The sequence below is a fragment of the Budorcas taxicolor genome, chromosome 11 (genome assembly GCF_023091745.1).
Source record: "Budorcas taxicolor isolate Tak-1 chromosome 11, Takin1.1, whole genome shotgun sequence".
NCBI lineage: Eukaryota > Metazoa > Chordata > Mammalia > Artiodactyla > Bovidae > Budorcas > Budorcas taxicolor.
The window spans coordinates 109,298,944-109,312,165 of record NC_068920.1 but is presented as its reverse complement, the minus strand read 5'-3'; the positions used below and the strand labels follow the sequence as shown (position 1 = coordinate 109,312,165).

Here is a 13,222-nt window from a genome sequence, read left to right as displayed (position 1 = left end):
TACTGATAAGAAATATTTACAACGCTGAAAACCAAAATTCCTATAGAAAAAGTATCATAATAGAAACAAGAGTTCAAATGTTGTCAATTAAAATATCACCTTAAGAGCCAAGGCTGTAGGACCACTAGATGATAGCACTGAGGTCTCCTGGATTTAAAAAATGTTAGGTTTCATTTGCTCTATGCAGTATGCATGCGTACTAACTCCCTTTGGTCATGTCCAACTCTTTGGGACCCCATGGACCATAGCCTGCCAAGGTCCTCTGTCCATGGGTTTCCCAGGCAAGAATACTAGAGTGGGTTGCCATGCCCTCCTCCGGGGAATCTTCCCACCCCAGGAATCAAAAGTCATGTCTCTAAAGTCTCCGCACAGACAGAAAGGTTAACGCCACCTGGGAAGCCTTTCTGTTAGATGGGGTGGACACTCCAAAAAGTTAGTGTTCAAACCTGAGCTTACCTTTCTGGCACCCTAAAGAGGTGTAGCTTAGTTCACACTACATTTTATTTGGCAAAGTTACTATATCCTGTTAAATTAAACTTTCATTTGTGAATCTAAATAAATAGGTACTTACCCCTTTTCAGTATCTTCACTGTTGTGCATTGTCATGCTTGGAGGCTGCTTTGAATAGGCAGATTTTGAAGTAGTCCATCTTTTTGCTCATCATCCTTTTCAGTGAGCTTTCTTTGTCCACACTGTTTATCCTTTTTTACTTCTTTTCCTCCATGGCATGTATCTTCTAACTTGTTTTAGAACTTAGTTTGATTTTATGCCTGTCTTCACCCCCTGTTTTAGGCTATCATTCATTGTTTTTTTTTTCTAATATTTATTTATTTTGGCTGCACTGGGTCTACTTTACAGCTCGCAGAATCTCCCTTGTGGCAAGCAGGCATCTTAGTTGGGACATACCAGATCTAGTTCCTTGACCAGGAATGAACCAGATCCCCTGCATTGGGAGGTTGGAGTCTTACCCACTGGACCACCAGGGAAGTCCCTATTATCTTTTAATTCATTCCATAATGGACTGTCTGATGGGCCTTTGGGTTGTTAACAGCGTTTTTATTCAATTACAAAAACCACTGTGAAAATTCTTTTACATTCTTCTGATGCTCCTGGGCAAAAGATGGCCCAGGGAATTGATTTGAATTGAATTGCAGAGACACAGTAATTGTACATGTTTAACTTGACTAGAATGTGAATAAAATTTGCAAAATGGTTTTGCTGATACATGTCCCCAGCAGTGACAGAGAAGCGTGTCTGTTGCTTCTAGTCTTCACTAGCACTTGATATCAAGAGGCTTCTAGGATTTTGCAGTCAGTTGATGTAAAATAATGGCTCATGGTGTTTTTATTTGCACTGCTTTGATGACTAATGAGATTGAATGTCGTTTCATGTATCTATTGGTCAATTTTGTTTGCTGTTCTTTATAGCGCCCATTGAAGTCTTGGCCCATTTCCCTATTGGATGTTGGTCATTTTCTTCCTGAAATGTTTGAGTTCCTTAATGTATCCTGTATAGCTAACTCTTGTCTGTCGTGCATGTTTTATTTGTCGCCAGATTCTGGGCCTTGTCTTTTCCATCACTCTAGGATATTAAATGGGAACACACTCCAGTATTCTTGCCTTGAGAATTCCATGGATGGAGGAGCCCGTTGGGCTACAGTCTATGGGGTCGCTAAGAGTCGGACACAACTGAGCGACTTCACTTTCACTTCACTTTCAGGATATCAAAAGTGAAGGAAAAGTCATAATTTTAATGTGGTTGAATGTGTCCCTTTATTGGGCCCTGTGTGTGTGTGTTAAGAAAATGGTTTCTTACTCTGGGTTTATAAAAATATTCCCCTATATTGTCTTCAGAGATTTTTCTCACTTCTCTTTCACACTTGTCTTTAAACCATCTGGAATTGATTCCTGTGTGTGGAATCTGTGGATGGAATTGATTCCTGTGTGTGGAATCTGTGGGTGAGATCCAGCTCTGTTGTCCCCGTATGTGTCAGGGAGATCACCTGTCTTAGTGCCGTTTACTGTCTGTTCCCTCTTTTCCTCACTGATCTCTAGTGACCTTACTGTTGTGACACAGATTTCAACATGTCTGCATCTGTGTGTGTGTGTGTTAGTCACTCAGTCATATCTAGCTCTGTGACCCCTTGGACTGTAGCCTGTCAGGCTCCTCTGCCCATGGGATTTTCCAGGCAAAAATACTGGTTCAGTTCAGTTCAGTCACTCATTCATATCCAACTCTTTCCAACCCCGTGGACTGCAGCACACCAGGCTTCCCTGTCTATCACCAACTCTCGGAGCTTGCTCAAACTCATGTCCATTGAGTCGGTGATGCCATCCAACCATCTCGTCCTCTGTCATCCTCTTCTCCTCTTGCCTTTAATCTTTCCCAGCACCATGATCTCTTTCAATCAGTCAGCTGGCCAAAGTATTGGAGGTTCAGCTTCAGCATCAGTCCTTCCAGTGAATATTCAGGACTTATTACCTTTAGGATTGACTGGTTCATAGGAAGCATCACTACAAACAAAGCTAGTGAAGGTGATAGAATTCCAGTTGAGCCATTTTAAATCCTAAAAGACGATGCTGTGAAAGCGCTGCACTCAATATGCCAGCAAATTTGGAAAACTCAGCAGTGGCTACAGGACTGGAAAAGGTCAGTGGAATTCATTCCAATCCCAAAAAAAGGCAATGCCAAATAATGTTGAAACTACTGCATAATTGCACTCATCTCGCATGCGAGCAAAGTAATGCTCAAAATTCTTCAAGCCAGGCTGCAACAGTACGTGAACTGTGAACTTCCAGATGTTCAAGCTGGATTTAGAAAAGGCAGAGGAACCAGAGATCAAATTGCCAACATCCACTGGATCATTGAAAAAGCAAGAGAGTTCCAGAAAAGCATCTACTTCTGCTTTATTGACTACACCAAAGCCTTTGACTGTGTGGATCACAACAAACTGTGGAGAATTTTTCAAGAGGTGGGAATACCAGACCACCGGACCTGCCTCCTAAGAAATCTGTATGCAGGTCAAGAAGCAACAGTTAGAACTGGACATGGAACAACAGAACGGTTCCAAACTGGGAAAGGAGTACATCAAGGGTGTGTATTGTCACCTTGCTTATTTAACTCATATGCAGAGAAACATCACGCTAAATGCCGGGCTGGATGAAGCACAAGCTGGAATCAAGATTGCCGGGAGAAATATCAATAACCTCAGATATGCAGATGACACCACCCTTATGGCAGAAAGCGAAGAAGAACTAAAGATCCTCTTGATGAAAGTGAAAGAGGAGAGTGAAACAGTTGGCTTAAAACTCAACATTCAGAAAACTAAGATCATGGCATCTGGTCCCATCATTTCATGGCAAATAGATGGGGAAACAGTGACAGACTTTATTTTTGGGGGCTCCAAAATCACTGCAGATGGTGACTGCAGCCATGAAATTTAAAGACACTTGCTTCGTGGAAGAAAAGCTGACCAACCTAGACAGCATATTAAAAAGCATAGACATTACTTTGCCAACAAAGGTCCGTCTAGTCAAAGCTATGGTTTTTCCAGTAGTCATGTATGGATGTGACGGTTGGACCATAAAGAAAGCTGAACACCAAAGAATTGGTGCTTTTGAACTGTGGTGTTGGAGAAGACTCTTGAGAGTCTCTTGGACTGTGAGAAAATCCAAACAGTCAATCCTAAAGAATACTGGCATGGGTTGCCATTCCTGTCTCCAGGGGATCTTCCCTACCCAGGGGTCAAATCTGGGTCTCCTGCATTGCAGGCAGATTCTTTACCATCTGAGCACCAGTTTAAGGGCTTTGTGTTCTGTTGCTTTGGTCAGTTTGTCTGTCTCTAAGCCAGTATCCTACTATCTAAATTACCGTAGCTTTATAATAGCTCTTGCTATGTTAAGCAAATCCCTCCATCTTGTTACCTCTTCAGGAATGGCTTGGCTATTTTTGACCCTTTGCAAATTGTGTAAAGATTTGAGTCAGCTTATGTTCCACAAAAAATTCTTTTGTGATTGTCTTTTTATTAGAATTGTACTAAATCCACTGATCAGTTTGTGGAGAATTTTATTATGTTGAACCTTCTAGTCAGTGAACCTGGTGTTTTTATTTTTTAAAAGCTATTTAATGTCTTTGAACACATTTTTACTAATTTATTTCATAAAGGGCTGCGTATCTTTGGTTAGGTTTATTCATAGGCACTTTTCAGGAATACTACTACAAATGATGTAATTTTTTTATTGTGGTAAAATAAGCACAACGTAAAATCTGTCGTTTTAACCCATTAGCATATAGTTAAGTGTGTGGAATTAGTACTTTCACGTTGTTGTGCAACTATCACCACTATCCATCTCCAGAATTTTTTCATTATCCCAAACTGAAACCCACTAAACAGTACTCCCTCTCTCCCCTTCCACCCAGTCTCTGCTAACTACTGTTCTGCTCTGGGTTTGGGAGGGGCTTGTTTCATTCTTTGTGAATTTGACTAATCTGGGTACCTCATATGGGAGGAGGACACGGCAACCCACTCCAGTACTCTTGCCTGGAGAAATCCATGAACAGAGAAGCCTGGCGTGCTACAGTCCACGGGATCGCAAAGAGTCAGACACGACTGAAGCGACTTAGCACACAGCACATGAGTACCTCATATCAGTAGACTCAAATGGCATTTTTAAAATATACTTGTCTTTTTTGGAATGAAAAATCAATCAGTATTTTATTGGTGTTTATGTTTGGCTACCTTGCTTAAAATACTTAATTCTAATAATTTAGCAGGAGTTTTCTATATAAACAGGCATATCACATGTAAATAAAAGGCTTTCTTGCTATTATACCTGCCCATTAAGTTTCAAATTTTGCATATTGAGATATTTGGTACATTTTCAAATATGTTGGTTGCCTCTTTTTAAGCTCCTCTTTTATTGTTTTAAACTGTTAGTATTTGATATTCAGTTCTGCTATCAACTCTTCGCCATTCTGATTCTGCTGCTTATTCTTACAAACTTCTTTCTGGTGGTATCTAAGCTTTTGTTGGTATTTTGTGCATGAACTGTCATTCCTTGAAATTTTAGTTGTCTGATGCTTGGTGCCGGTGCTTATTTAGGACTACTCTAAATTCTTGACCTAGAACCATTTGGAAGTCTGAATTTGGATTTTTCACTTATGTGAAATCTGGACTGGTTTGTACTGATAGTTATAACTTTTTAGGGTGGTGGTGGTGGTGTTTTGTGCAGAGGGGATTTCAGGGGGCAAGTTTTGTAATCCCCTAAGGATTGCTAGCTCACACATATAGTGAGGGTGTATTAGGGTCTCACCTTTATGAGGAATTGCCTGTTCAGACCCCACCGTGGCAAACCTGGCAGGTCTTTGCTACCTGTGCTTTGTCATGCAGTGCTGTGAACACATAACCTCAGACTTTCCCAAGTAGCGGCCCACCTCCCTGAGTGAGGCCAGTTACTCACTCCTCTTTCACTTGACTGTTGCCCTCTTGCTAGTTCATCAAAACATTTTAAAAGTTTTCTTACATTTTGTTAAACATTTTAAGTTACTTCCATGAGAAATGTAAATCAAGGGAACAGAAATTCCTATATGATTTTACATTGTTGTTTTCAGTCATTTTGGAAAAGAAATCTGGGGTTGTATGTGCATCTTTTTATTTATAAAAATGAAATGAAGAGTGGCCTTTTACAGCTGCTAATTAATGATATTTCTTTTTTTATAGGTGTCAGCTGTGATGCATGTTTAAAAGGAAATTTTCGAGGTCGCAGATACAAGTGTTTAATTTGCTACGATTACGATCTTTGTGCATCTTGTTATGAAAGTGGTGCAACAACAACAAGGCATACAACTGACCACCCAATGCAGTGCATATTAACAAGGGTAGATTTTGGTACGTATTTAAAGTTTAGTGAATTATCATTTAGAACTTTGTATACGAGTATGAAGAAGTAAAGGCAAAACGTTCTAAAATGATCCCCATTGCATAATGAGGCTCCAAATTCATTAAAAATAACACAAATCTTACTTTTTATTCTAAGTAATTTTTTCTCTTATAGTTTGCTTATGAAAGCCATTCAGAAATAAATACACCTGGCAAAGTGTGAAATGAAACAGTGCCTCGGTAAAGAAGGAGTGAAGTTTAATTGACTGTTCTTGCTAACAGTACAGAAATCTTCATACTGTAGTGATCAGGAAGCAGATTATTTGTACAGTTGATTAGAAGGCACTGTCAGTGCATAAGAAAACCTTTAAATGTTTCATGCTATAATTTCTTACCTAGTCAACACTTGTTATTATCTGTCTGACTGTAGACATCTTAGTGGATGTGAAGTGGTAGTGTCTCGTAGTTTTGACTTGCATTTCTCTGACGGCCAGTGATGCTGCTGACCGTCTTTTCTAGTGCTGATTAGCCACCTACATATCTGCTTTGGAGAAATGTCTGTTCAAATCCTTTGCCCAATTTTTAATTGGGTAATACATCTTTTATTATTGAGTTTTCATAGTTCTTTGTGTATTCTGTACAAGTTCCTTACAGGTGAATGATTTGCAGAAATTCTGTCCCATTCTTTGGGTTGTCTTTTCATTTTCTTGCTGATATGTTTTGAAGCACATAAGTTTTGATTTTGATAATGTCAAGTTTATCTGTTTTTTTTTCCTTTGTTGTGCTTCTAATGTCATATATAGGAAACCATCACCTAATCCAAGATCATGAAGATGTAAAAATATGTTGTAAAAAAAGTTTTCCTCCAAGGTTTTATAATTTTAGTACCAACATTTAGATCTTTGGTCCATTTTTATTTAATTTTTGTGCGTGGAATGAGGTAGAAGTCCAGCTTCATTCTCTCGCATATGACTACCAATTGTCACAGTGTCATTTATTGAGAAGATCCTCTCCCCAGTGAATTGTCTTGGCATTCCTGTTGCAGATCAGCTGACTAGAGGGAAGGGGATAATGGGGTGATGCTATTCAAAGAGTACAAAGTTTTGTTACGCAAGATGAGTAAGTTCTAGAGATCTAATGTATAGCATGGTGATCATCAGTTCAGTTCAGTCACGTCCAACTCTTTGTGACCCCATGGACTGCAGCACACCAGGCTTCCCTGTCCATCACCAACTCCTGGAGTTTACTCAAACTCATGTCCATTGTGTCAGTGATGCCATACAACCATCTCATCCTCTGTCATCACCTTCTCTCACCTTTAATCTTTCCCAGCATCAGGGTCTTTTCTAGTGAGTCAGTTCTTCACATCAAATGGCCAAAGTATTGGAGTTTCAGCTTCAGCATCAGTCTTTCCAGTGGATATTCAGGACTCATTTCCTTTAGGATTGACTGGTTTGATCTCCTTGCAGTCCAAGAGACTATCAAGAGTTTTCTCCAACACCACAGTTCAGAAGCATTAGTTCCAAATCTCACATCCATACATGACTACTGGAAAAACCATAGCTTTGACTAGACAGACTTTGTTGGCAAAGTAATGTCTATGCTTTTTAATATGCTGTCTAGGTTGGTCATACCTTTCCTTCCAAGGAGTAAGCGTCTTTTAATTTCATGGCTGCAGTCACCATCTGCAGTGATTTTGGAGCCCCCAAAAATAAAGTCTGACGCTGTTTCCACTGTTTCCCCATCTATTTCCCATGTAATGATGAGACCAGATGCCATGATCTTAGTTTTCTGAATGTTGAGTTTTAAGCCAACTGTTTCACTCTCCTCTTTCACTTTCATCAAGAGGATCTTTAGTTCTTCTTCGCTTTCTGCCATAAGGGTGGTGTCATCTGCATATCTGAGGTTATTGATATTTCTCCCGGCAATCTTGATTCCAGCTTGTGCTTCATCCAGCCCGGCATTTAGCGTGATGTTTCTCTGCATATGAGTTAAATAAGCAAGGTGACAATACACACCCTTGATGTACTCCTTTCCCAGTTTGGAACCGTTCTGTTGTTCCATGTCCAGTTCTAACTGTTGCTTCTTGACCTGCATACAGATTTCTTAGGAGGCAGGTCCGGTGGTCTGGTATTCCCACCTCTTGAAAAATTCTCCACAGTTTGTTGTGATCCACACAGTCAAAGGCTTTGGTGTAGTCAATAAAGCAGAAGTAGATGCTTTTCTGGAACTCTCTTGCTTTTTCAATGATCCAGTGGATGTTGGCAATTTGATCTCTGGTTCCTCTGCCTTTTCTAAATCCAGCTTGAACATCTGGAAGTTCACAGTTCACGTACTGTTGCAGCCTGGCTTGAAGAATTTTGAGCATTACTTTGCTCGCATGCGAGATGAGTGTTATTGTGCAGTAGTTTGAACATTATTTGGCATTTCCTTTCTTTGGGATTGAAATGAAAACTGACCTTTTCCAGTCCTGTAGCCACTGCTGAGTTTTCCAAATTTGCTGGCATATTGAGTGCAGCACTTTCACAGCATCATCTTTCAGGATTTGAAATAGCTCAACTGGAATTCCATCACCTCCACTAGCTTTGTTTGTAGGGATGCTTTCTAAGGCCCATTTGACTTCGCATTCCAGGATATCTGGCTCTAGGTGAGTGATCACACCATCATGGTTATCTGGATCATGAAGACCTTTTTTGTATAGTTCTTCTATGTATTCTTACCATCTCTTCTTAATATCTTCTTCTGTTAGGTCCATACCATTTCTGTTCTTAATTGTGCCTGGTGGCTCAGATGGTAAAGCGTCTGCCCACACTGTGGGAGACCCGGATTTAATCCCTGTGTCAGGGAGATCTCCTGGAGAAGGAAATGGCAACCCACTCCAGTATTCTTGCCTGTAAAATCCTGTGGACAGATGAGCCTGGTGGGCTACAGTCCATGGGGTCGCAGAGAGTCGGACACGACTGAGCAACTTCACTTTCACTTGCATGAAATGTTCCCTTGGTATCTCTAATTTTCTTGAAGAGATGTCTAGTGTTTCCCATTCTATGATTTTCCTCTATTTCTTTGCATTGATCACTGAGGAAGGCTTTCTTATCTCTCCTTGCTATTCTTTGGAACTCTGCATTCGGATGGGTATATCTTTCCTTTTCTCCTTTGCCTTTAGCTTCTCTTTTCTCAGCTATTTGTAAGGCCTCCTCAGACAACCATTTTGCCTTTTTGCATTTTTTTCCCTTGGGGATGGTCTTGATTACTGCCTCTTGTACAGTGTCATGAACTTCCGTCCGTAATTCTTCAGCCACTCTATCAGATCTGATCCCTTGAATCTATTTCTCACTTCCACTGTATAATCGTAAGGGATTTGATTTAGGTCATACCTGAATGATCTAGTGGTTTTCCCTACTTTCTTCAATTTAAGTCTGAATTTGACAATAAGGAGTTCATGATCTGAGCCACAATCAGCTCCCGGTCTTGTTTTTGCTAACTGTATAGAGCTTCTCCATCTTTGGCTGCAAATATAGTCAGTCTGATTTTGGTGTTGACCATCTGGTGACGTCCATGTGTAGAGTCTTCTCTGGTGTTGCTGGAAAAGGGATCATAGTTGTATGGTGTATGGTGTTGTATGGTGATCATAGTTAACAATATTGTGTACTGGAAATTTTTGAAGAGGATAGATCTCAAATCTTCTCAACATATATACATAACACACATAATGGTAACTGTGTAGACGTGATGGAAATGTTAATTAGCTTGATTGTGGTGATCTTTTCACACTATACACATATGTCAAAATATCATTATATACCATAAATATATACAGTTTTTATTTGTCAAAGTATATCAGTAAAGCTGTTAGAAAATCAACTGACCATAAACGTCACTTTTTATTTCTGGACTCTCAATCTGTTCCATTGATTTGTATGCCTGCATGCCAATACTATAGTGTCTCAGTTACATAGTAAGCTTTGGAATCATAAAGTATGAATCTGCCAATTTCGTTCATTTTCAAGCTTACTGTGGGTATTGTTAATCCCTTGAATTTTGTGTGAATTTTAGAATCGGCTTGTCAAATTTATACAAAGAAACCAACTGGGATTTTGATAGGAGTTGTTTTGTATCTGTAGATCAGTTTGGAAAGCAATGATAGTAAGTCTGCTACCCTGTTAAAGCAGGATGTCTTTCTGTTTATTTAGGTCATTTTTCGTTTCTTTCAACAAAAATTTATAGTTATCAAAGGATAAGTTTTACACTTCTGTTATTAAATGTATTTCTAAATGTTTTATTCTTTTTGCAATTGTAAATGAAATTAAAAAAAATTTTTCTTTGGGATTGCCCACTCCCAGTTACAGAGAAACAATTTATTTCTGTCATAGATCTTTTATTAAAAAAAAAAAACTAACAGATGTTTGGTAACGTGTCTACCTTCTATATACATGAGTGATGCCCAGGAAAACAGTAACTCCCTGAAATGGCCCAAGCCTTCATCTTAAATACCATCTCTAGCTAAAGACAAAAGAAGATTTGGGGGAGCTGGGTGGGGAGGAGGCCAGTTATGGGAGGTAAACAAGGGTAACTTTGTTTTGCAGAGTTAAGTTGTTTTGTAAATTCAGGTCTTTGCCTCTCCTTTGGTAGGTGTTTCTAGAGGTTTAGTGCTGAACCTCTTCTCTTCCTGCTACAGATGGAGGTTTATCTCATAATGTAAATATCTCTTACAAAAGGTAACTTCTCAGTTTTTAGAGCTTCTCTTGTATCTGCTGTTTTGTTTGTTTTTATTTTTATTGAAGTACAGCTGATTTGCAATGTTGCGTTTAGTTTCAGGTGTACATCGATGTGAATCTGCTACGCACATACCTATGTCCACTCTTTTAGATCCTTCTCCTGTACAGGTCATTACAAAGTATTGAGTATTGAGTTCCCTGGGCTATGCAGTAGGTCCTTATTAGTTATCTATTTTATATACAGTAGCGTGTATATTAATCCTAGTCTTCCAGTCCCCCACCCCAGGTATAGATCTTGTATCCTGTAATGTCACTGAGCTCGTTTATGAGTTCTGCTAGTTTTTTAGTGGATTCATTAGGATTTTTTATATACAGGATCCTGTCATTTGCTAATAGAGAGTTTTACTTCTTTCTTTCCATCTGGATGCCTTTCATTTCATCTTCTTGCCTACTGTGATTATCTAATCTCTACTAAAATATTGAATAGAAATGGCCAGAGTGGCAATTCTTATCTTGTTCCTGGTCTTAGGGGAAAGCATCCACCCTTTCACCAGTAAGTATGATGTCAGCTTGGGGATTTTGTAGGTGCCCTTTATCAGGTAAGGAAGTTCTGTTATTTCTTCTTCTTTTTTTTTTAAGTATATTTATCTTCACCTACCCCAAATTCACCTGGCAAGTCTTATACATATAATAAATGGTCAATATATACATAATGGGTTTAAGTATTTTTAAGGTAATCGAAATCTCCCAAAGAATGAAGAAATCTGTCATGTAATAAACATTTTCTTTCATTTTCTCTTCTCACAGAAATGATCCTATCCTCTTAAATTAGGTATTTGTTTCATGTTAAATAATGAGATGTTTGTAATGAAGTGATATACTAAAAGAATAGGTGTATGTGGTCATCATGTCTGACTCTTTGCACCCCCATGGACTGTAGCCTGTCAGGCTTCTCTGTCCATGGGATTTTTCAGGCAAGAATATTGGAGTGGGTTGCTGTCTCCATTTCCAGGGGATCTTCCTGACTCCAGGATTGAACCCAGGGAGAATCCTATGGGCAGAAGGAGCCTGGTGGGCTGCAGTCAGTGGGGTTGCAGAAGTGTCAGATATGACTGAGCTACATTTTTCTGTGTTTTTTAAAAATTGGTAATTATTTCTCAATGCAGTTCCACTCTGTTTTTCAGATTTGTACTATGGTGGGGAAGCTTTCTCCGTAGAACAGCCACAGTCTTTTACTTGTCCCTATTGTGGAAAAATGGGCTATACGGAGACATCTCTTCAAGAACATGTTACTTCTGAACATGCAGAAACATCAACAGAAGTGGTAAGTGAAGCAGCCTTGTGTCTAAATCATCCGGTAAAGTACATTGTTTCTAACACAAGATAGAGCCCTGTCACTATGTTCTGCCTCCTGTTAAGTGTACTGATACTGTTTGCATGATAATTGTTAAAATTATCTCTCAACAGCAACTTTTACACATCCTGGGAAGGTGCATGTGTACAAGATAGTGCCCCCTTCTTGTCCCCACTAGCCTTTCTTTCCCTGTTGCAGCTAAAAGTAAATGTGGCATCTTAACCAAATTCAGGCGCCTTTAGTAAAGGCATGGTGAAAAGGCTTAAAAAACCCTGACTTGAAACGCACATCTCTGTCTCTTTTTTAAAAAAATTTACTTATGTATTTATTTATGGCTGTGTTGTGTCTTTGTGGCTGCGCGGGCCTTTCTCTAGCTCCCGCGAGCAGGGCTGCTCTCTAGTTGGGGTGCTTGGACTTGTCAGTGCAGTGGCTGCTCTTGCTGTGGAGCATGGGCCCGAGGGCTCGCAGGCTTCAGTAGCTGCCATGCATGAGCCTGATAGTTGGCAGCTCCTGGGCTCTAGAGCACAGGGCCAGTCGTTGTAGAGCACGGACTTAGTTGCTCCGTGGCACGTGGGATTTCCCAGTCCAGGGATCAAACCCGTGTGTCCTGCACTGGCAGGTGGATTCTTCAGCACTGAGTCACCAGGGAAGCCCAGCACATGGCTTTTTATAGTATTCTTGCTACCTGGTTGATTTCTCTTCTGTAAGGAAACATTCATAAGAAAATTTTAAAATCTTTAATCACATATTAAGTAGTAATCCACTGTCACATCTCACTGTAACATGTCATTGGCCTTACTTGGTTTTCATCAGACCATATCTCTTGCTTCTTAGGTCAAAGCTTTGAGCCCCTAGAAGTTCCTCCTACTTTGATCTTTGCCAGTGGCCAGGGACTCAGAAAAACACATCGAGTCTTCCCTTGAAAACATTGTAGATAGTTTACCTAACATCTGAGTCAGCATATTTCCAACTTCAAGAAATGATGCATCACCCACAAAGAGTCCGCTTCCTTCATTTCCCATTGGTACCAGTAGATAGAGTGAACCAGGAGAGCTGGGCATATGGGATGGGACTTGGAGAGCTTGGGCACAAACAGCTGCACACTGCTTCAGCGCAGAAGCCCCTGAACGTACTCAGAACAATTAAGTGAAAATTAAAGGTGGAACCAGATGTTTGAGCTCAGCAAGAGCCCCTCTGAGTTGTAGAGTCCCTACTTAGCCACTGTCGTATTCCATCTCTGCTACAGCCCTGCAGTTACAGCTGTGAGGTTCACTC

At 40.0% G+C, this 13,222-nt stretch overlaps 1 protein-coding gene across 2 annotated transcripts in view; it reads left to right on the top strand.

Moving 5' to 3' along the window:
- KCMF1 (potassium channel modulatory factor 1) overlaps window positions 1-13,222 on the top strand; it is a 79,426-nt gene that overhangs the window by 39,816 nt on the left and 26,388 nt on the right. For both annotated transcript variants that reach the window (XM_052647998.1, XM_052647999.1), the window contains exons 2-3: window positions 5,720-5,887; window positions 11,778-11,917. In XM_052647998.1, coding sequence (XP_052503958.1) covers window positions 5,720-5,887; window positions 11,778-11,917 — 308 coding nt within the window. The remainder of the gene's footprint in view (window positions 1-5,719; window positions 5,888-11,777; window positions 11,918-13,222) is intronic.